This window comes from Physeter macrocephalus, chromosome 7, assembly GCF_002837175.3.
Source record: "Physeter macrocephalus isolate SW-GA chromosome 7, ASM283717v5, whole genome shotgun sequence".
In the NCBI taxonomy this organism is placed as follows: Eukaryota; Metazoa; Chordata; class Mammalia; order Artiodactyla; family Physeteridae; genus Physeter; species Physeter macrocephalus.
In genome coordinates this window covers 143,484,579-143,508,617 of record NC_041220.1, presented here as the reverse complement: position 1 = coordinate 143,508,617, position 24,039 = coordinate 143,484,579, and the positions used below count along the sequence as shown (strand labels likewise).

General features: G+C 53.3%; 1 protein-coding gene across 4 annotated transcripts in view; it reads left to right on the top strand.

Moving 5' to 3' along the window:
* The window catches only part of RGS12 (regulator of G protein signaling 12), a 200,486-nt gene that overhangs the window by 14,419 nt on the left and 162,028 nt on the right, over positions 1–24,039 (top strand). For all 4 annotated transcript variants that reach the window (XM_055086242.1, XM_024119377.2, XM_028492398.1 and 1 more), the window contains exon 2: positions 15,991–17,968. In XM_055086242.1, the coding sequence (XP_054942217.1) occupies positions 16,091–17,968 (1,878 nt within the window). In that variant the 5' untranslated portion in view covers positions 15,991–16,090. The remainder of the gene's footprint in view (positions 1–15,990; positions 17,969–24,039) is intronic.

Here is a 24,039-nt window from a genome sequence, read left to right as displayed (position 1 = left end):
GCCCTGCAGGTATCCTGTTCCCAAGGCCCTTCTGTTCTGAGCGCTTCGGGCGCTCGCAGGGGTCTGTGGGTCTCCCTTCCTTGGGGGCAGCCCTCTCCTTCCTCCACAGCTGAGCTGTACTCGGCTTTACAGCACTGAGAGAGAGCTCAGTCCTGTAAAAAGAACACCCCATGATGCGTTCTCTTGAAAGAAGATGGAGCTAGATGAGTTTTTTTTCTTAAGAAAACTTTTTTTTCCTTTCTGCATATTTTTTTAAAATTCGGCTGTGCCAGGTCTTAGTTGCGGCATGTGGGATCTTTAGTTGTGGCATGTGAACTCTTAGTTGCAGCATGTGGGATCTAGTTCCCTGACCAGGGATTGAACCTGGGCCCCCTGCATTGGGAATGCGGAGTCTTAGCTACTGGACCACCAGGGAAGTCCCTGGAACTAGATGAGTTTAAAGCTAGTGTTTTAAACTTTCTTTGCCTGGTAAGTATGACATCAGCAGAGCTGTATGTCTTCAAGTTCACATTATTTTCAGAATTCCATTTCCTTTTAATGTTATTAGACTGTGAGTAATAATTCTGTATACATTTTCCTGATGTGTTTAAATGTTAAGGTTGCCAGTCTTTCATTTCCCCTCTTTCTTATTTTTTCTCCTCTTTCCATATTACTTGTATTTGTCGTATTTCCTAATTCTAAGAGCTGCTTTGCTGTTTAGTAAATTCTTGTCTCCATCCCTAGTCGAGGGGTGGCTGCCTCGTGATGACCTGACTCTTGCTGAGGCTGACTTGGGAGCAGGAAGGGACGAGCCCCTGGAGTCCAGAACCCAGGCATCTGCTCCGTGTCCCTGCAGCCTGGCCTCTTGGTTTCTCTGGGCTTAAAGTGTTAAAACTCTAAGAATTGACATTTTGAAAAAAACCTACGCAAAAAACTCTGCATAATAACAAAGTGCTGAGCTGGAACATTTTATCTGTGGTACTCTTCTATTCAGTCTGTCATAAATTATTCAACAACCATGCATCCGAATAATTTTAGGGGCTGCTGACCTGCTTCCTAAAGTTAGATTAATGTGCAAATTTGGGAGATGAAGCTGCCACGGAATTGAGATAGACTGTTTGAGAACCAGGTGGATAATTTTTGTTAGCAGAAATACTTCAGGGGAGGCCAGTTTCTACACAGGCATTTGCTCGTGTGCTAATAGTAAAAAGTGTGGTTAAGAGCCCAAACTGAAACTGGTCAGCCTGAGTTTGAATCCTAACTCTGTCTTCGGACGTGGTTGTAGGCGAGATGCCTGAGCCTCGGTTTCTTCATTTGTAAGACGGGACTGTTAAATTTAGCTTGTGAGACTGGTTGATTAGGTGGTCATCCAAAGGTAGTCATTTTTATTAGCCAGTTTTTCCCATTCCTGGTCAGTTTATCTCTGATTTATGCAGCATGATTTCCTTAATCACCTCATCACAGATTAGATTTGAGGGGAAAAGTACTTAATCATGCATTGCTGCTTAGAAATAAATGTAGCGCTGTTTTGTGTATATTTACAGCAGGAATGGTGACAAATCAAGTGATAACATTCATCTTTTGGATTACGTGGTACATGAGTTATTGCTGCCATGAAACAAATCACCCCCTCGAAATGACAGGTGTTTTCTGCCTCCTAGTTCCTGTGGCCAGGAACCTGGGTGTGGCTTAGCTGGGTCCTCGGTTCCAGGTCTCACACAAGGCGGTGATCAGGGTGCAGTGGGTGAGGCGCCACTCCGAAGCTCACTCCCGTAGCAGTTGGTGGCCTCAGAAGATCCACTTCCAAGGTCACCGTGTGACTGTTGGCAGGCCACACGACCTTGCTGGCTGGTGGCCAGAGACGTTGTTCTTTGCCACGTGGGCTGCTTCTCAGGGCAGCTCACAGCCTGGCCGCTGACTTCCCTCAGAGCAAGGGGGGGGACGCAGTCTTTGGGTAGCCTGTCTTGGAAGCGACACCTCATCACCTTTGCCATATTCAGTTTATTTGAAGCGAGGCACCAGGTGGGGCCTGCACTCCGGGAGGGGGCTGCCAAGGGAGGGACGACTCGGGGGCAGGCTCGTTGGGGCCACCTCAGAGGCTGCCTATCTGTGTCCAGCCCACGGCCCCAGTGGTCCACGTCCCTCGCACGTACAAAACACACTGCCCCCAAGATCCCTCCACGACGGCATCAGCTCAGAGCCCGGAAGGCCATCGTCCGGACGGGCTCCAGGCGTGTGGGTGAGGGTCCCCGGCTGTAGTTGCTTGAGTACAGCTCCGGGGATGCCCTTCGTCTCCATCTGTAGACCGGAACTGAAGCCCAGCTATCAGCCCCCCCCAGAACAGTAATGCAGTGTTGGGACAGACAGGGGGTAACCACGGTAGACGGTCCTCAACAAGCAGGGAAAAGGGAAGGCGTAAAGGAGTCACGGGTGCACAGCAGCTCTTTAATCCAGCCTGGAAAATGTTGGAAGTCGCTCCACTGGGTCTGAAGACTTGGGGATAGTGGCTCTTACTCTGCCTTCTGCGTTCCTGATCCTTCTTTGCCCCTTTCCGTGAAGGCAGCACGCGTTTGCAGTTGAGTCATTCTCTCAGCCTTCTTCCCGCCAGTAGACTTTCGGGGATCCAGTGCCCAATTTTCATTTTGTACTACCTGTGACTCTTTCAGTTCAAGCTGGCAGTGTTTCCACTGATACCGTTTTCTTGAAAACTTTGTGGGCCTCCTGTGAATCTCATTGGTGTTCATGCCATCAGGCAAGAGCCATCCCTCAAACCTCTCTGAGATAAGCCCTTCTCTGCCTTGGGCTCCTGCAGGGTGAGGGACGGCGTCCGTGGGCATCCTAGAGGCCCAGATGCTCAATGAGAAGGTCTCTTTACGGGGCACTGTCCATCTCTTCCACCTTTCCTCACACACAGCAGCTTTCACGCGGCATCGCATGCACTAGGACCCTGCCCTGAACAGAAGAGGAAGGTGAGGTGAGGAGTTGGCGTTTGGGGACATTTGGGTTCTTGTGGGTGGGTTGCTTGGAAGAGAGTCAGGTGGCAGGAGGTGACAGTGATGACGAGTTCAGAGCAGGTATGGAGAGGAGGAGGTGGATGCAGGCGAGCTGCCCAGGGGGACAGCTCAGCCGTGCAGGAGGAACGCAAGCGGGGTGAAGACAGGGCCACCTGGAGGTCATACTCATGGCAGGTCCGTGTCTCCCCTCTCCTGTGTCACCTAGATTCAGTTGGACGAATTGGCTTTCTGTATGCATTGCTTGTGAACATATGACACCATATACTCAACAAGTTCCTGGCCCTGTGGTCTGAAAACGGACGGTTGTTTCCCTCCTTAAGTAGAAATGTGTCAGTCTGCTCTGGCACTTGAACCTCAGGACCATCCCTCAGGGTATAGGTCGTGTACTTGGGAGGGGCAGGTGACCTGGGCGGAGAGCGACCCGTGGTCCTGGCCGCCTGACCCAGCCCACCGTGGCTCCCTGCTTCTCTTGGGTTGGATGTTTGCAGGGACTTGGGTGCCTGGGAACTCTGTGTGTCTCACCTGATGGGCGGTTCGGCTGCCAGCTGTCCTTGGAGGTGTTGGGCTGGGTTCAGGGGTTCATCAGGGCTGATGAGGTTTGGGACTAGGGAATGAAGGTGGGATTCTAGCTTCGTTTAGGGGAGAAGTGTGCCAGAGTGGGTTTCGCCGGTTTTCCGATGTCTGGCCCCCTCTGATCCCTTTCCCTCTTCGGAGCTGGCGCTGATCCAGACCTCTGTTGATGGATGTGGTGATGGGACGAGCCTCACCTTCTGCCCTGGACTTGCAGTTGGACCTGCTTTCATGCAGCCGGGGCAGGGGGTCTTGCTGAGGTCTCAGCCCCTTGCTGATCTCCCATCCCAGCTCCGGCAGAGTCTCCTGAGACCCCACAGCGGTGGTGGGGGCCTGCCGCAGGGCACAGGTCTCCTGTGTTTTGTCCCCGCGGTGGGGCAGGATTGATGTGGGTCTGGAGAGAGAAGGCGGCCTTCATTTTTGTACAGCTGGGAATTAGGTGTTCCTGATGACGGTGGCCTGTGTAGAAAAACCCATTGCCCTCTTCAGTTAACTTTTTTTTGTTCTCCTTACAAAAGTCATATCTATTCTTTTTAGAAAGTTTAGACATTGTGGACTCAAGTAATTAAATTCTAACACTTAGAGACAGCGAGGCCATGTCCTGGACGGTTATCGGCTCAGCAGGCGCTCACTGAGCCTTCTTCCCGCTCCAGCGGGCACAGGACGTGAGCGCGGAGACCCCCCGCTGCACCTGCACCCCCCCCCCCCCGGCACACCTGCACCCGCACCTGCACAGCTGCACTTGCACACCACGTGTCATCTGGGCTAGTGGGTGGTCTGGGAGGGACGTTCCAAAGGGGAGGGTGCAGGCGAGGCTGATGTAGGGGTGAGGGGCTCGAGCCCTCGGGGAACTGCGTGGGGTCCTACGTTGCCCACCGGGCCCTGTGACTCCTCAGACCGTGGAAGAGTTAGGGTGAGCCTGGTGCCTGCCTGCCCCCCAGGAAAGGTGCTCTGTGGTCTCCATTGTACAGGAGCAAGGTCGTCATCTGACCAGTGTCACACGAAGTGATATGGCTGGGCCCCCAGCATCCAGCTCCGCAGTCCAAGGGCCCTGACTGGAATGGTCTGCTGTGCTCTGTCTCAGCTGTTTTGCACAGGCAGAAGGTGGGCCCCCCCGTGGGCCCCCCAGTGTGGACTCCCCAGGACGGGCTGCCCTCAGGATGGGTTCCCCCCAGGATGGGCCCCCCCAAGATGGGCTCCCCAGGATGGGCCCCCCCCAGGATGGGCTCCCCCAGGATGGGCTCCCCTAGGATGGGCCCCCCAGGATGGGCTTCCCCAAGATGGGCTCCACAGGTGGGCTCCCCCCAGGACGGGTTCCCCTAGGATGGGCCCCCCAGGACGGCCCCTCCAGGACAGGCCCCCCCCAGACGAGCCCCATTGTCTCTGTTCCTCTTCCCAGAACAGCACTGCCTGCACAGCAAAGGCTTCCTACGTGTTTGTGGGGCGGACGTGGACAGATAGCTATCAGTAGAGCTATTTTAGTGCCTCTGGTATTCAGGAGAGGGGTGTAAAATTCTACACATGGAAGGTACTGCCCGACCAGAGGTCCTCTTAAAAAGAGCCCTCCCTTCTTTTTCCAGAGGCCAAGAAGTCCTTTGCGGGGAGTGTGGCCCGTGCTCCTGGCCTGGTGTATCCGGACTCCGGCCACCGATCAGCAGGCGGTGGAGGGTGGTTCCGGAGCAGCGCCCGCAGCGCACCTGTCTGTCTGTCTGGTTGTCGAATTCAGTCTGTGCCTCTGCTGCCGTGTGCGTGGGGGCCGGGGCCCAGCCCTCCTGGGGCCACCCCGCACGGGGTGGGAGGCTGTGTCGCGGGTGAATAGAGAGAACCCCCCCGAGGCAGGCGGTTGGGGCCTCTGCTTCCAGCTGAGGGGCGTCCGGTCCCTCCTGGTGGCTGGCGCAGGGGCGGCTGTGCACTCTCAGTGCCTTGTTTCAGCGCCTCCCTTGTGCGTGCTTGACCATCACGCTCAAATGGCCGGCCTGGACGTGCTGCTTTTTCTGGCTACCCTCACCTTTTAGAGCTGCCAAAGGTTGAAGTTCTGGCCGGGGGTGCGTTAATAGTACAGCTCACTCACGTAAGTGCCTGGTGAGCATGGCCGGTGTGCCCGCACCTGAACACCCAGCCTTGGCCTCCACCTGCCTGTTGCCTATTCAGCAAGTGTGCGGGAGCCATAGCACCTTGAGGGCTGGGCTCTGCTGTCCTCAGCCACCTGCTGGCAGGTTCTCTTCCTTCATAGGAGACCTTTCTCTCTGAAGGGTTGGTGGGACTTCTTCACTTACCCTGCTTCGCACTTGGTGGGCCCTTTGCATTTAAAGGTTCTTGTCTTTCTGTAGCTCTGGGAAGTGGTCCATTGATTCTTGGACCAACAAGGCAGAGAGGTGTTACTGGACAAACACTGACCGCCACAAATGAATTCAGTCAGTCCATCCACCCACCATCCATCCATCCCCCAATCCCCATCCTTCCATCCATCTGTGTATTCAGCCATCCACTCCCATACCCACCCATCCATCCCCCATCCACCCATCCATCCCCCATCCACCCATCCATCCGTTTATTCACCCATCCCCCATCCGTCCTTCCATCCACCCATCCATCTCCCCATTCTCCCCATCCATCCATCCCTACATTCTCTCATCCATCTCCCCTTTCCCCATTTGTCCATCTGTCTATCCCTTCACCCATCCACCCATCACCAGAGCTGTGTCCCCTGGCGCTGTGGTAACCAGTTTCTTGTGCAGAAGCAGCCTGGTTGCAAACCATTCCCTGAGATTTGGCATAACTTGTGGCTTGAGACTTGGCAATGAAACCGCAGTGCTTTTCTCTGTTTCGGGGACCTGAGCATGGTGGCCTGTGTCCCCTGAGTCGTGGGGGGTGGGACTCGGGGGAATCTTACCTTTGTTTTAGCTGCTGTTGGACCCCTCTGCTATTTCTTCCAGTTTCTTTCTCTCCTTTCCCACTTTTTTTTTTAAAGTCAAATGAGGTCAAATGTCCCACCAAATGCTAAAATCTGGCTTCAATTTCAGCTGCCTCCAAAGTTCTCCAAAGAGAATTTTGTGTTTTCCACATAAGCTACAATTTAAGTCATCCAACCCCCAATACACCCTACTCATTTGGGAAGACCCTTTCCGGCTGCCCTGTGGGTGATGCAGTGACAGATGAACAGAGAGGCTTTTCACTGAATTTATCCACGTGCTTTTCTTCCCCCGGTAGCCCCTGGATCCATCCTCTTGGTCTCTTAGCTTTTCTGTGGTGCTCCATCTCCTGGTCCTTCTGTGGAAACTGCCCTGGACTGTCCTCCAGCCCTGGGTTATTGTGGGTTTTTTCAGACTGTTTCCATGGTTGTTCCCTGTTTGTGATAACCTTTGCTTGAGGCTGCATCTTTTTGTTTTGCTTTATTTTGTTTTTTTGCAGGGCAAATATTTTATTTATTTATTTAATTGAAGTATAGTTGGTGTACAATATTATATGTTACAGGGGTATACAGTATAGTGAGTCACAATTTTTAAACGTTATACTCCATTTATAGTTATTATAAAATATTGGCTGTATTCCCTGTGTTGTACAATATATCCTTGTAGTTTATTTTATACATAATAGTTTGTACCTCTTAACCCCCTACCCCTATATTGCCCATCCCCACTTCCCTCTCCTCGCTAGTAACCACTATTTTGTTCTCTGTATCTGTGAGTCTGTTTCTTTTTTGTTATATTCACTAGTTTGTTGTATTTTTTAGATTCCATATATAAGTGATATTTATTGTAATATAAATGATATTCTGCATGTAAGTGATAAGTATTTGTCTTTCTCTGTCTGACTTACTTCACTTAGCCTAATACCCTCCAAGTCCATCCATGTTGTTGCAAATGGCAAAATTTCATTCTTTTTTATGGCTGAGTAGTATTCCAATGTATGTATATACCACATCTTCCTTATCTATTCATCTATCGATGGACACTTAGGTTGCTTCCGTATCTTGGCAATTGTAAATGATGCTGCTATGAACATTGGGGTGCATGTATCTTTTTGAATTAGAGTTTTTGTTTTTCTAATACCCTCCAAGTCCATCCATGTTGTTGCAAATGGCAAAATTTCATTCTTTTTTATGGCTGAGTAGTATTCCAATGTATGTATATACCACATCTTCCTTATCTATTCATCTATCGATGGACACTTACGTTGCTTCCGTATCTTGGCAATTGTAAATGATGCTGCTGTGAACATTGGGGTGCATGTATCTTTTTGAATTAGAGTTTTTGTTTTTTGGGGGGTATATACCCAGGAGTGGGATTGCTGGATCATATGGTAGTTCTATTTTTAGTTTTTTGAGCAACCTCCGTACTGTTTTCCATGGTGACTGCATGAATTTACATTCCCATCAACAGCGTACAAGGATTCCCTTTTCTCCACATCTTCGCCAACATTTGTTTTTCTTTTAAATTTTTTTATTTTTGGCTGTGTTGGGTCTTCATTGCTGTGCATGGGCTTTTCTAGTTGCGGTGAGCGGAGGCTACTCTTCATTGCAGTGGCGGGCTTCTCATTGTCGTGGCTTCTCTTGTTGCAGAGCACGGGCTCTAGGCATGAGGGCTTCAGCAGTTGTGGCATGCAGGCTCAGTGGTTGTGGCTTGCGGGCTCTAGAGCACAGTCTCAGTAGTTGTGGTGCACGTGCTTAGTTGCTCTGTGGCATGTGGGATCTTCCTGAGCCAGGGATCGAACCCGTGTCCCCTGCATTGGCAGGTGGATTCGTAAACACTGTGCCACCAGGGAAGCCCCCAAAATTTGTTATTTGTGTTTTTTATGATAGACATTCTTTTTTTAAAATTAAAAATTTTTTTTATTGGAGTATAGTTGCTTTTATAATAGCCATTCTGACAGGTGTGAGGTGATATCTCATTGTGATTTTAATTTGCATTTCCCTGATGATTAGCAATATTGAACATCTTTTCATGTGCCTGTTGGCCATTTGCACGTCTTCTTTGGAAAAATGTCTATTCAGGTCTTCTGCTTATTTTTTTAATCAGATTTTTTTATGTTGAGTTGTATGAGCTGTAACCCCTGATCGGTCATATCATTTGCAGATATTTTCTCCCATTCAGTAGGTTATCTTTTCATTTTATTGATGGTTTGCTTTGCTGTGCAGAAGCTTTTAAGTTTAGTTAGGTCCCATTTGTTTATTTTTGCTTTTATTTCCTTTGCTTTAGGAGACAGATCCAAAAAATATTGCTATGATTTATGTCAAAGAGTGTTCTGCTGTGTTTTCATATAGGAGTTTTATGGTTTCTGGTCTTACATTTAGGTCTTTAATCCTTTTTGAGTTTATTTTTTTATGTGGTGTTAGAGAATGTTCTAATTTCATTCTTTTACATGTAGCTGTCCAGTTTTCCCAGCACCACTTATTGAAGAGATTGTTTTTTCTCCATCATATTGGGTTGGCCAAAAAGTTAGTTTGGGTTTTTCCATAACATCTTACGGAAAAATCCAAATGAACTTTTTGGCCAACCCAATATATTCTTGCCTCCTTTGTCATAGATTAATTGACCATAAGTGTGTAGGCTTGTTTCTGGGCTTTCTATTCTGTTGCATTGATCTATGTCTCTGCTTTTGTGCCAGTACCATACTGTTTTGATTAATGTAGTTTTGTAGTGTAGTTTGAAGTCAGAGAGTGGGATTCCTCCAGCTCTGTTCTTCTTTCTCAAGATTATTTTGGCTATTCAGGATCTTTTGTGTTTCAATACAAAATTTAAAATTGTTTTATTTCTGTGAAAAATACCTTTGGCATTTTAATAAGGATTGCTTTGAATCTGTAGATTGCTTTGTGTAGTATGGACATTTTAACAATATTAATTCTTCCAGTCTATGAATATGGTATATCTATCTGTTTGTGTTGTCTTCAATTTCTTTCATTGGTGTCTTATAGTTTTCTGAGTACAGGTCTTTTACCTCCTTAGGTAGGTTTATTCCTAGGTTTTTTATTCCTTTTGATGCAGTGGTAGATGGGAGTGTTTCCTTAGTTTCTCTTTCTGATAGTTCATTGTTAGTGTATAGAAATGCAACAGGTTTCTATATATTAATTTTGTATCCTGCAACTTCACTGAATTCATTGATGAGCTCTTGTAGTTTTCTGGTGGTGTCTTTAGGATTTTCTGTATATAGTATCATATCATCTGCAAACAGTGACGGTTTTACTTCTTCCTTTCCAGTTTGGATTCCTCTTATTTCTTTTTTTTTTCCTCTGACTGCCGTGGCTAGGACTTCTAAAGCTATGTTGAATAAAAGTGGCGAGAGTGGACATCCTTGTCTTGTTCCTGATCTTAGAGGAAATGCTTTCAGTGCTTTCAGGAGTCAACTGAAGGGTTTTACTCCTTTTAGGGCTAGAGAGGCTTGGGTGTTTTCAGACCCAGGTGGGCGGTGTCAGCCCGCCAAGGTGGTGGGGATGGCGTCGAGGGCCTGGGGGAGAAGCTGGCCTGGTGGAGGGGGAGGGTGTGCACTGCAGAGGGAGGGCCTGCGGGGTGTCTTTCTTCTCTGGAAAGGAGGGGACAGGCCACGAGCCGAGGGCAGGGAGGCGAAGGCCGGGTGGGTTTGGGTGGTCGTGAGTGACCAGCGGAGAGTTGCGTGGTTGACGGGAGTGCTGAGAGCCCCGGGGCTGGGAACGTGGCTTTGGACAGGGGACCGGGCGTCCTGTGTCGTGGCGGCCCTGCTGCACGTGCTGTGGAGAAAGCCCAGGCCATTCCTGCGGGGGGGGGGTGGTGGTGTCCCCGGATGGGGGCGGAGGAGATGAGTGGGGGGACAGGAGCGTCCCTGGGCTGATGCCTGGCGGGCGGGGTGGAGAGAGCGGAGGCGGGCGGGAGAAGCAGGACGGCTGAGGGGGCTGGTGCGACGGGGGGCTCCGGGGCGTGGGGGCAGCGTGTGGCCGGAGAGGAGCAGGCTGGACACGGGTGACCGCGAGAGCGGCCGCTGAAGTGAGGAGGAGGAGGAGGGACGGAGAAGGCTGGGGGTGGCATGTCCAGGTGGGTGGAAGGTGTCGGGGACAGGGCCGGCCTGGAGGGGCAAGTGGGGATGACCGAGGCACTGCCTGGTGCCTAGAAGGGTGGGTGGGCTTAGGCGGACGTCGGGGCCAAGGAAGAGGAGAAGGGTGCTTGCAGCAAAGGTGTGTTTGGGTGTCGACACGCAGAGAGGTGACGGGTGGCTGAGAGCGCAGGAAACGGGTTTAGCGCTCAGGAGAGAGTTCCGGGGTCAGGCCTTGGGGTCACCTACGTGGGGGCTTTGAGTTCAGAGAGGAAGTGGGTCCTCAGGGAGAGGGGACAGGGACAATGGAGCTGTCAGCGCTGCCCCATGCGCAGAGCGCAGCAGCTGCGCTGCCTCCCTGGAGGGTCCCTTGGGAGCCGCTCACCAGGCCGCGTGGCCCAAGCAGCAGCTGTGCAGACGCCCTCGGGAAGCTGCTGCCGTCGGAGCCTCCGGTTCCCGGTCCCCTGCAGAGAGGTCTTCACAGGAAGGGACCGTTCCCTCCTGAGGCAGCCCCGTGTCTGGCCCAGTCCCACACACAGTGGGTGCCCGGTGACACCGATGAACAGGTGAAGGGTCTCCCCGACGTCGGTGGGGGCTGTCAGGTGGCAGGCAGTGGAAAAGGGGCCCTTTCAGGACGAAAGCTTGGCGAGGGCGTTGGTTGTTGGTGGCAGTAAGGGGCGCGGAAGTGGCCTTGATGAGCGGAGTCCCCCCGCGCATCCTCCCGGCTGGTTCGGGCACTGCTGCAGGCGGAGCGGCCGTGGGCTCGGGAGGGCTTCGCAGGGGTCGGGAGCGGGCGCTGGAATGGACCGGCGGGGACGCGGCGGCCGGGACACAAGGACCACCAGCGTGCATCCTGGCGTGGGTCTGCTGGGGCTGTGCTGGGTCCTCCGCGTGTGTGTGTGTCCCCAAGGGGTGTCAGGGGGAGGTGGTGTCTGGCGGGTGCTGGTGCTGTGGGCACTGCTGGGGTGGTGGTTGTAGGTAGCTGCTGGGACACAGTGGCTTTGGGGATGGGTTTGAGGAGCAGGGGTCTGCTGGTGGGCGTGCCCCTCCGCTTCCTCTCCGAGCCCCTCTGCATGGGGAGAGAGAAAGCCCAGAACAGCCGGGTTCAAGTCCACCTCTAACACTGATTAGCTGTGCAGCTGAAGACAAGTTACTTAACTTCTCTGTGCCTCCGTTTCCTCATCTGCAAAATGAGAATAATAATCGTACCTACATCATAGCGACGTTTCACACACACGAGTTAGTAAGTGTAAAGCCCCCAGAGCGGCGCGGTGCACGCCGTGGACCATGCAGCCTCCCCACTGCCACCGTTCCGGGGCTGTCTTGCCCTTATTCCTGGACTTCCGCTTCTCCTCCGTGTGCTGGGTGCTTTCTGCCTCCTGGTCCTCAGTTTCTCTCCCTCCCGCTCGTTTCTGCGCCCTGTTGTGGTTGTTCTTTGTTGCTTTGGTCTTTTGACCCCGTGCTCAGCTCGGCCTGTTGCCCCGTGAACATCTGTCGCCTTTGCGGCACAGCCATGAGACCCGCAGCGCCGTCCCCACAGATCGCCCATCTGCACGGGCAGAGGTGGAGGCCAAACTGCGGCTGTGCCTGTCACCCCTTCCTGGGGTGGCTTTCCCGGCCCGCCTGCCACAGACTCCTGGGCACCCGAGCATAGGGCCGGGGCTGGCACTCGCCCTGCTCCGGAGTGATGGCTGTTCGCCTCCTCTTGCTCCTCCCTCTCCGGGGACGGCATGCTGCTGGAGCAGGGCTGGGACCCTCTCTGTAGCTTCCTGGTCTGGGGCACTGGCTGGCCCAGGTGGGCACTCACTCAGTGCCTGTGAGTGGAGAAATTCATCAGGACAGGACTCATTTTGTGCCAGATCTAAACTGTGGAAAGGGGTAGGCACCTGGTATTTATTTCTAGATCTCATTGGTTTGAAGGACGAGTGGCCGACGGTGGTAGCGGGGTGTGCAGAGAGGGGAGGCCCTGGTGTCCTAGCGGACTGAGCCATTAGGAGGTGGCCCTTGGAAGAAGCACTTCTTTCCGACCTGGTTACCTTTTCTGCGAAACAAGGAGGCTGGCTAATTAGAGGATGTCTTCATCCGCTCCGCTGCTGTAACAGAATTCCCTACACCGAGGGCCTTAAACCACAGGCGTTTATTTCTCCTAGTTCTGGGGCTGGGAGTCCGAAATCAAGGCCCTGGCAGATCCGGAGTCTGGTGAGACCCACTTCCTGGTTCCTCACATGGTGGAGAGCAGAGCGCAGGGGCTCCCGTGTCTCCTCTGGAGCCACAAGGACACTAGTCCCATCGTGGGGGCTCCACCCTCATGACCTCATCCAACCTGATCGCCGCCAAAGACCCCGCCTCCAGATCATCCCACTGGGTTAGCATCTCCACGTATGAATTTAGGGATACAAACATTCAGCCCGTAGCAGACGGTCTCAAGTCGGGGTGTTCCAGAGCTCGGAAGCCAGGGCCTCTGAGTGCAGGAGCGAGAGCAGGAGCCCAGGTGGCAGACGTGCCCGGTGAGGTTGGAAACTAGCGCCCTGTGGTTTCTTCTGAATTTCACTGTCTGTTCCACCAGTTTTACTATTAATTGCTACAGTTTAAGGAAAAATTAACCTGTAGGTTGGATTACAAAATGTGATTATTAGGTATTAAGATATTACTAGTATGAATTAGAAACTATTTTTTTTTTTTTTTTGCGGTATGCGGGCCTCTCACTGTTGTGGCCCCTCCCGTTGCGGAGCACAGGCTCCGGACACGCAGGCTCAGCGGCCATGGCTCACGGGCCTAGCCGCTCCGCGGCATGTGGGATCCTCCCAGACCGGGGCACGAACCCGTGTCCCCTGCATCGGCAGGAGGACTCTCAACCACTGCGCCACCAGGGAAGCCCAGAAACTATTTTTAATCGATAGAAGAACATGACAGTAAGAGTCTAATAGAAATGTTTGGGTAAAGCCCCTACAAGACTGTCATTGAATATTGTGTCACCCAGTGTTGTGACTCCATGGTGGTCGGATGAATCATGGAGTAATTCTGCATATAAAGCTGGGAAATTATTTTTTTCATACAGGCAGCATCTGTTACTGTTTGGAGGAGAAAGCCGGGGGTTTTCTGTTCCTGGAGGAACCGGTAGGGCCTCGCTAACCCTGTCCCAGTGAGTTCACGGCGACAGCCTACACTGTTGGGGGCCAGACGCTGTTGTGAGCATTTTTCAGGTGGGATGTTTCATGCGTACACTGCACCCCCCTCCCCACCAGTAGGGCGATTCCCCTTTTGCGAGTTTTCCAGTGGCTGCTGAAACAAGTGACCACAAACTCAGTGTCTTGAAACAACTCAGATTTATGCCCTTACAGTCTGGGGCCAGGAGTCCAGAATCAGTGTGGTGGGCGGAGGCTGGGTGTGGGCAGGGCTGGTTCCTCCTGGAGGCCCCCGGCGAGGCCCCTTCCCCCCCTCCAGGCCCTTCGCTGTGCTCTCTGACTCCCGCCTCCCGCCCCCCTCTGCCAGGACCCTGTGATCACGGCCCCCCTCCCCACCCTGTCCCCGGCGAAGCCAGGGTGACCTCCCATCTCGGAACCCTTCACTCCATCATGTCCCCTCGGCCACGTGAGGTGACAGGTTCCAGGGATCAGGACGTGGCGTCTCTGGGGTGTTGTGTAGATCACCCCTTTAGAAGATCCAATGAGAAGACCCTGAAGCACAGTTCATGGCAGACTTTAATATACACGTTTTTAATGATGAATATTAAATAGTTAAATTCCAGTCCTAATATTTAAATGATTAATTTAGCATCACTTAGATATTGAATAACATGGTAGTTTATAAATAAATTGCTCTTTTCACTCTTACTGTCATAAAATAATTCTACTCAAGCATGCGTCCTGCATGTCAGTGTTTTGTCACTTGCAGCTGCTCCTGGAGTCATCGAATAATATACTTTCCATTTTGTCCAGTTCTTTCACTTTTTGGTGTGTATACATCAGTTACTCTGAGTTACGCTTCTGTTACTGGAAACTTTATCCCAAGACATGAGAATTTCTCCTGACAACTTTAAAACAATTATTTAAAAAACATATACTCTTTAAAAAACGTGTTCTATTATGTTTTGGATCTTCACAATACACTCACTCACTGTATTGCTTTTCAAAGTGATCTTTAAAGGGTTTTGTTGGGAGAGGAGTCCTCCCAGCGGGCCTGGCTGCCGCCCTCTGCAAGGCCTGTGTGCGAGGCTGGCCCTGGGCTGGCGTCCGGGAGCTGGGGTGTCAGGATGGGGGGCTCCCTGGGCCTCCCCTGTTGTGTCTGTGCTGACACCCTTCCCCCCTCCCTGGGGTTGGAGTTCGGTGTGTGCCCGGCAGAGGGGCCTGCGGGGCCGGCCCCCAATGAGAGCCCCTGTTCTGAGTCTCTGACGAGCTTCCCTGGGGACGGCGTGTCACTGGGGGGTGGAGTGCGGCCCGCGTGACTCCACGGGCCGGGGTTCTGGAAGCTGGCGCCTGTTTCCTCTGGACCCCACCCCCAGGCCCTCTTCCTTCGGTGGTTCTGCTTCACAGCCCTTCACTGTGATGGTTCAGAGCCCCGAGTATACGTGAGCCCTGCGTGTCCTCCTGCTGGAGACCCAGGGGTGGTCTTGGGGACCCGACATGGGTTTGCTATCAACGACAGCCTATACTTTCCATTGGGAAGTCCTCCCCCTGGGACAGTTAGATTTAAGTTCCTTAGCCCTTTTTGGTTGTTTCATCTGTGCTGTCAGGCAGCCTCTGTAGTATCAGGTTGGCCACAAAGTTCCTTTGGGTTTTTCTGTAACATCTTATGGGAAAACCCAAACGAACTTTTTTGGCCAACCCGATATTTCAGACTAATGTGTTTTCTCCACATGGTGCTCTGTTCAAAATAAATTACTTGAGCGAGGGTGGTGGATATGAGGGAAAACAAGCTGACACCCCTTCCTGGGGGAGAACTTTGCGTGGAGGGAGCTTATGATCAAAGACGGGGCTGGACTAGGGGTCATGCAGCTGCCTTTCCACCCTCGGCTCTGCCCCTGGCTCAGTGCATGGCAGGGAGCTCCGGGGAGCCGGGCACTGGTCCTTGGACCACAGAGTGATTAGGGTCCAAGGGCTCTCCTCTTTCCATCCAGACAGGGAGGAAGCAGATCCTGTGGGAGTCCTGTGTTCCTCAAACCCGGGGTGGATTAGCCTTGGCGAGATCGGAGTTGGGAAGGATACCAGCCCTGGGAAATGCCTTCTGCTTTGGAAGATTTCTTAGGCTGACTTTAAGATTTGCTGCACAGAGATAGTGTGTCTCCTTCACGTTGACATTTGTGTGGCAATGAGAGACTCTTCCTGTGACGGTTTTGTGGTGAATTATCTTTTTATGTTTGGGTAGTAGCAGTAAGCAGTATAAATGTGAGATCTTTAACAACGAGCTCTTTATTCTTCTTCCTTAGGGCATTATTTCAAGGAGAACTATGGTAGCTTCCAGCATTCCCTGAACCATGGATCCGCTGGCATAGTGAGCTATGCTCCTGGTCTCGGAAGCACTTTGAGATGTACAGAGCGGGGGACCTGGGGGAGCGGCCGCTGCTCGGGACGGCGCCTCCCCGGATGCGGAGTGTGGAGGTGGCGAGAGGAAGGGCGGGGTACGGATTCGCGCTTTCCGGGCAGGCGCCCTGCGTGCTCAGCTGTGTCATGAGAGGCAGCCCTGCGGATTTTGTGGGCCTCCGTGCTGGCGACCAGGTACTCGCTGTCAACGAGATCAGCGTGAAGAAAGCGTCCCATGAAGACGTGGTGAAGTTAATTGGGAAGTGTTCTGGTGTCCTGCACATGGTGATCGGCGAAGGCATCGGCCACCTGGAGTCCTGCTCCAGTGATGAAGAGGTTGGATTTTATGAAGGAAAAGGCTGGCTGAAGCCCAAACTCGACTCTAAGGCATTAGGTATAAACAGAGCGGAGAGAGTCGTTGAGGAAATGCAGTCCGGAGGGATTTTCAACATGATCTTTGAAAGCCCTGGTCCTCGGGCAAGCGGCTCGGAGCCCTTGAAGTTGAAACAGAGATCCCTTTCAGAATCAGCCACTGGGCGGTTTGACCTTGGCCATGAAAGTGTAAATAATCCAAATACCAGCCTGCCTCCTAAGGAGGAGATACCGAAAGGTGTGAATGATGATTCTGTGTTCAGCGTCGGGCTGGAGACTCATGAAGACTTTGGGGTGGACGCGAGCATTTTGAACGTGGCCATGGTTGTGGGCTACTTGGGCTCCATCGAGCTGCCGTCCACCAGCTGCAGCCTGGAATCGGACAGCGTGCAGGCCATCCGGGGCTGCCTGCGGCGCCTGCGGGCCGAGCAGAAGATCCACTCGCTGGTGACCATGCAGATCATGCACGACTGCGTGCAGCTCTGCACGGACAAGGCCGCTGTCCTGGCCCGATACCCGGCCGAGAGGCTGGCGTTCAGCGCCGTGTGCCCAGACGACAGGAGGTTTTTCGGGCTGGTGACCATGCAGGCGGCCGATGACGGGAGCCTGGCTCAGGAGGAGGAGGGCGTTTTGCGGACGTCCTGCCACGTGTTCATGGTGGACCCGGACCTGTTCAGTCACAAGATCCACCAGGGCATCGCCCGGCGCTTCGGGTTTGAGTGCACGGCCGACCCTGACACCAGCGGCTGCCTGGAGTTCCCCGCGTCCTCGCTGCCGGTGCTGCAGTTCATTTCCGTGCTGTACCGGGACATGGGCGAGCTGATTGAGGGCGTGCGCGCCCGGGCCTTCGCCGACGGGGACGCAGACGCTCACCACAACGCCAGCACCAGCAGCAACAGCGACAGCGGCATCGGGAACTTCACCCACGAGGACAGAAGCAGCCGAGTGCTCGTGGTGGACCTGGGCGCCAGCTCGAGCAGGCACGGCCCCAGCGGCAGCGCCTGGGAGGGTGTGGTCGCGAGGGGCTCCCAGCCCTGGGGCGGCCCCTGGAACGGGGCCTTCGGCCACGACCCCGAGGGGGCCCCGTTTGAGGCCGCTCCGCAGGCCGACCGGTGCCGGGACCTGGGTAAGCACCTGGGGCCCACTGCTCACGTGGAGGGCCCCCCGGCCTCCTTGCGGTGCTCGGTCCCTCCTTCCAAGAGGGGCGCTGCGGGCGCTGGTGGTGGCTTTGGCCAGCGGTGGCTCCCGGTCCACGTCCTGCAGGAGTGGCAGTGCGGGCACACCAGCGACCAGGAGTCGTACACGGACTCCACTGACGGCTGGTCCAGCGTCAACTGCGGCACGCTGCCCCCTCCCATGAGCAAGATTCCCGCTGACCGCTACCGGGTGGAGGGCAGCCCCGCGCAGCCCCCGCCCAGCGCCCAGAAGAGGGACTGGGCCAGGAAGGCTCTCGGGATGCAGAACATTTTCGGCCCCCATCGAAATGTTAGAAAGACTAAGGAAGACAAAAAGGTAAGCCTGTTAGGGGAGCGTCAGGAAAGGTGAGCGTGGGTTCATAGCTCAGTCAGCTGCTGATGGACGGCGGCACCTTTGTTGCCCAGTCCCCAGTTCTGCCCTCCTCTGGCTGCCCTGGTGGCCTGTGTCGGCTTCAGGGCATGTCTGCCTGGATTTGCCTTGGCCCTGGGCGGGTGGGGCGGGACGTCAGGTGGGACAGGTGGTGGGGGAAGAGATGGTGACCTCCTGGCCAGGGTGAGGCCCTCCTCCCTGCTTCCCACCCTTTCCTGCTGCTGTGGGTGGGTGCCGGAGGGGCCTGTCCCGGCAGCCCCTTTGAAGCCCACTTCGTCTCTGGCCCCAGTGGCTGAGGCCTCACGCCCTTTTGAAGCAAGAAAATTCTGGAAGCACAGAGACCGGTCGCTTCAGGACGGGAGCTTCACCTTGGTGTGTTTCCTTCATTGAGAAAGTCCTGCTACGAGAAAAGCGCCAGCTGGAGTAGGCAGTGGCTCGTGGCTTGAGCGCCAAACAGCTGGGGGCGGGGCCGGGAGCTTTGTTCGGAGTGGGGGGAGGGACTCAGCACAGCAGGAGGGCTGGCCCCGCAGGCCTGGGCGGTGCTGGCATCTGTGCTGGCGGCGCGAGCTGAGACGCAGCTGCAGCCGTGGGTGAGAGGAGGGCTGGCCCTCAGCTCGGCTGGCTGGCTTGGAAGGAACCGTTCTCAGAGGACCTTTGTGATTTAAAACACTTTTTCTGGGTTTGTTCACATTTTTGTTCCCAGCAGCTGAAAATCCCACACGAAAACCCTCCAAAGACTGGAGGAGCGCTGTGGCCTGGGCTGTGGAGCTTGTTGAACGTTCTGTTCAGGATCCGTCCCCTTCCCAAGTCTTACCATTTTTCATCGTAGAGCACATCAGAGAAAACTTAAAGACGAAGGAAAGGACAGGCCTCCCATAGTTGTAGCTCCGCTAAACGACCATGTAACGCTGTGATGTATCTAAGCATAGATTTGTGCTTTTGTAAACACAGTTGTAGTCACGCAGGTTTTGACTGAATTCCTAAAGTGGCCGGGCTAGCGGGACTTCTGCCCTTGTGCGCACCTCCCCTCCCGTTCCCTCGGTGGAACTGCATGGGCTGGGGTCTCCTTCCACCGGCGGTGTGGGCGACAGCTTCGGCCTGGGCTTCCCTGTTGGTTGGGGGAGGGCTTGGCGAGGGAAGGCCCTGGAAGGTGGCTAAAATGTTATCAGAAATTGGGGAATTCAGCACCTCTTTTAACACACATTCCGCAAGTGGATTTTCTCCATCGCCACCGCGCACGTGCATCGTTACACTGGCGGGAATAAATGGTGTTTGTCTGACGGACTGCGGTGCACCCTCACGCCCGTTCCCTTGGTGGCAAGTCTCAGACTCCCCGCGGGGGCTCTGACCTCAGGAGACCCAGAGACAGGGTGCGGTGCTTCCTGCTCTCCAGGTGAGGTGACTGGTCCTCGAGGGCTAAGCGACTTGTCTAAGGTTCAGCAGTCAGGACGAAGCAGGTTCCTGAGTCAAACCTTGGGCTTCGTCGTCTCTTTTGTTTTAAAGACTATGTTTTTAAGAGCAGTTTTAGGTTTATAATGAAATTGAGGGGAAGGCACAGAGAGTTCCCTCTGCCCTCAAGGGCGCGCAGCCTCGCTACCGTCAGCATCCCTCACCGGAGGGTACCTTGGTCCCAGTCGGTAACCCCGGAGTCCATAGTTTATGTCAGGGGCGCTGTCGGTGGCGCGCGTTCTGTGGGCTTGAACAGTTTATAGTGACGTGTGTTCACCATTGTAGAATCAGACAGGGTGGTTTCACTGCCCTAAACGTCCTCCGTGCTCTGCCTGTTCAGCCCTCCCCTGCCCTCCCCCGGCAACCACTGATTTTTTTTCCTGTCTCCGTAGTTTTGCCTTTTCCAGCTGTCGTATGGTTGAAATCATACAGTCTGTAGCCTTTTCAGATTGGCTTCTTTCACTTAGTGATATGCATTGAAGGTTCCTCCATGTCTTTTCATGGCTTGATAGCTCATTTCTCTTTAGCACTGAGTACTATTCCGTTATCTGGAGGTACCACAGTTTATGTATCCATTCACTTTCTGAAGGACACCTGGGTGGCTTCCAAGTTCCGGCAACTATGAGTTAAACTGTTATCAACATCTGTGTGCATGTAGGTTTTGGTGTGGACATAAGTTTTCAACTCCTCTGGGTAAGTACCAAGGAGTGGGATTGCTGGCTCGTGTGGTGAGAGAATGTTTAGCTTTGTAAGAAACTGTCTTCCAAAGTGGCTGCACCGTTTTGCATTCCCACCAGCAATGATGAAAGTTTCTGTTGCTTCACATTTTGGCCCCAGTTTGGTGTTGTCAGTGTTCAGCGTTTTTGCCGTCCTGACACGTAGGTAGTGGCATCTCACTGTTGTTTGACTTTGCATCTCCCCTGATGACATGTGAGGTTGAGCATCTTTTCATATGCTTACTTGTCATCTGTATATTTTCTTTGGTGAGGTGTCTGTTAAGATCTTTGGCCTATTTTTATCAGATTGTTTGTTTTCTTACTGTAGAGTTTTTTTTTTTTTAAGTAATAGGCCTTTAGTTCCTTTTTTTTTTAATATAAATTTATTTATTTATTTGTTTTTATTTTTGGCTGCGTTGGGTCTTCGTCACTGTGCGTGGGCTTTCTCTAGTTGCGGCGAGCGGGGGCTACTCTTCATTGTGGTGCGCGGGCTTCTCATTGCGGTGGTTTCTCTTATTGCGGAGCACAGGCTCTAGGTGTGTGGGCTTCAGTAGTTGTGGCACGCGGGCTCAGTAGTTGCGGCTTGTGGGTTCTAGAGTGCAGGCTCAGTAGTTGTGATGCACGGGCTTAGTTGCTCCGCAGCATGTGGGATCTTCCCGGGCCAGGGATTGAACCCGTGTCCCCAGCATCGGCAGGCGGATTCTTAACCACTGCGCCACCTAAGTTCTTTGTTTATTTTGAGTAACAGTCCTTCATCAGATGTGTCTTTTGCAAATATTTTCTCCCATTCTGTGGCTTGTCTTTTCATTCTCTTGATATTGTTTTTCACAGAGTAGAAGTTTTAAATTTTAATGAAGTACAGCTTATCAATTCTTTCTTTGGTGGATCGTGCCTTTGGTGTTGTACCAAAAAGGCGTCACTAAACCCACGGTCGTCTGGGTTTCCTCCTGTGCTATCTTCTAGGAGTTTTATGGTTTTTTATTTTACATCCAGGTCTATGATCCGTTTTGAGTTAATTTCTGAAGGGTGTAAGGTCTGTATCCAGATTCACTTTTTTTTTGCCTGCGGATATCTCTTGCTCCAGCACCATTTGTAGAAAAGACAATCATTGACCCCTTGTATTGTCTTTGCCCCTTTGTCAGAGATCAGTGGACTATACTTAGGAGGGTCTTGGGCTTCTTTTTAATGTTCTTTAACCTTCAACAAAAATGTAGTGAAAACGAAGGTATTGGCTGTTATTGCTTATATTGTAGCAAAAGAATGAAGTACTTGACATGGGATTGATGTTTCCAGTGCTGGAAAATAGCAGTGTAGCATTCACTGTTTGTAGTGTGCTTTATTTCCTTATTTGACCTATGAGCTCCTTATCTTACAGACAGGGAGAGTAGGGTTTATACACATTGAGCGACTTGCCCACAGTCAGGTGGTGTTCCTTTCATGATGTGATGGGACACACGATTTATCTAAAAATAAGTAGTGATAAATTGTCTTGTATTGCATTCCAGCTCTAATCTCTGGAAGCGTATCCGTTGCTCTTTGCTAACTGGGTTCCCCTGCATTATTAGTGCAGCCTAATCCCACAGCCCCTGCTGGAACGGCAGAAGCTTCCAGGGTCCTAATGTGGGTCTCGTGGTGTCCCTCCTGGCCTGGCTTGAGCTGGCTGGTGGCTTGTCAGGATGAGCAGAGGACAGGCCAGGAAGGGATGGAGGAAGGAAGTGCTGGAAATGCGAAGAGGAAGAGGCGTTAGGAGCAGGAGGGGGAGATGCCAGAGGTCGTGGAAGGTCGAGTCCTCGGTGTCCAGAGTTACTGTAAATTCCTCTCCACGATGACGGTGGCTTCAGTGTCTTACTGTGTGCAAAATCAGGCTCTGTCCATCAGGATCTGGCCAGGAGGCAGCAGACACACCAGCGATTTGAACAGGGGGACATTCGAGTGAAGAGTCAGCAGCCAGAGCAGAGGTGGCCCACTGCCAAGAGACCACCAGGGGAACCCCGAGGAGGAGGCAGCAGGGGGCGAGGGCAGCGGCCAGACGGAGACTTAGAACCAAGATGGGGAGGCCGTGGGGCTGCAGCCACGGCTGCCCGGGGACAGGTTGCCGGAGAGCGACGGCCCAGGGGAGGATGTGGACACAGCCTGCTCCGCCCCCCGGAAAACAGCCCGACGGGAACCAGCGCAGCCCCTGCTGGCAGAGCCGCCGTCGGGCCCGCGCCGGCAGAGATCCGTCTGCAAGGCCCAGCTCCAGTGTCCGACGCTGGCAGAGAGGTGCGGGCCTGGCACTCAGAGGCGAGAGACTGGGCTGCCTGGCCCAGCCCAGCATCCGGTGCCCCCTGCACACGCCACCTGAGCTTCGGCAACCGAGAAACTCAGCAGGGCGCCCCGCAGCGCGCAGCTGTCCTAGGAGCGGGGATGCGCTCTCCCCTCCTTGCCGTTTGTGGTTGTTTGTTTAGGGGCTTCTCTGAGCAGATTCTGTCCGGTGTATTCTTTGTTGTGTGTGGCCACGAGGTCTCGGCTTGGTTCGCTTAGAGGTCAGCTAGTGGCCGGGCAGAGATTTCCTTAGATGCCTGGAGCTGGTCAGTCTCGGTCTTTGCCGAGGGGCCTTTGTGTGTGGAGCCTTCACCGCTCAGCCAGGCAGCTGATGGCCCCGCTTGGGCCTCCACTCCTGCCGGTGCAGCCGCAGCCCTGCGCGTGGGCCTTGTGGATTCTGGGGAAACCTGGGAGCTTTTCACACCCCTAGTGGACTTCTCACCGCCCCCACCCCCAGCTTCTCCTTTTAAGCCAGCCTTGGCCGCCTGTGCCCCTGAGGGGTGTTGCTTGTGAGCAGTGAGGGGCAAGCACACCTGATCCCAGGCCTGGGGAGCGGCCACCGCCAGGACGCCCTCCCCATGGCGCCCCCCCACTCTCTCTCTGTTTCTCTCTGTCTCTCTCTCTCTGTCTCTGTCTCTGTCTCTCTCTCTCTCTCTCTCTCTCTCTCGCAGGCCTAGGATGGTCTTTAGTGGTCTCTGTGTTTATGATTGCTTCCATGTTATACTCGACAGCTCTTTGTATTAAATGCTCCCTTTGAAACTCTGGCACGCAGCCTATCTATTCTGTATGCACAAAGAAAGCCAACTCTTAGAGGGACTGTACCACTGCATTCAGTCACCAGTTGGTCTCTAAGTCCTATCAGTTCTCTGTCCAGACAGTCATCTTTTCAGGATGCTCCTTTACCAGGGCTTTGTCACTGTCTTCTTGGTCCTTTATACCCTAGCTCAGTCCAGATCTCGGCTTTCTGGGACCCCCTGGCTTTCTGGGACCCCTTACTCCTGTGGAAGCCTGGAGGGAAACCGGCCAAAGAGAAGACCCACTTCTCCCACGCTTGCTCGTTCAGGTGGACGCCTCTCCGCCTCTCAGGCTCTTTTATTACGCTGGTCAAGTGGGAGGCTTGCAGAGGGAATGCTCAGCATTTTGACCTCCTCCCAGTAACATCCAGTGCTCTAACTCCTAGTGCGCTGACCCAGGCAATGCTCCTGAACTGTTTCCTCGCTGGGGAGCCGTGAGATATTGGGCTGGGGGCTGGGAGCCCATCACTCCTAGACTTAGCCGAGTGTATGACATTGTTGACGAGAGTTAAATAATGTCTATAAATGGGTGCTTTTCCATTTTATTACGAGTTTGTTAAGAGTTTGGGTGGGCTGCCCAGGGCTGGTGTGGAGGCTCCCCGTTCATCCGGAGCCAGGTTCCTTCTGCCGTTTGTTGCCATCGTCCGCCCGTCTGCGCCTCCACTTGAACTTGAAGATAGCCGCTCCGAAGGTGCAGTCGGAGACAGCTTCCGTCTACATTCCAACCTGCAGGAGCGGAGCGGGGCCCTGCGGG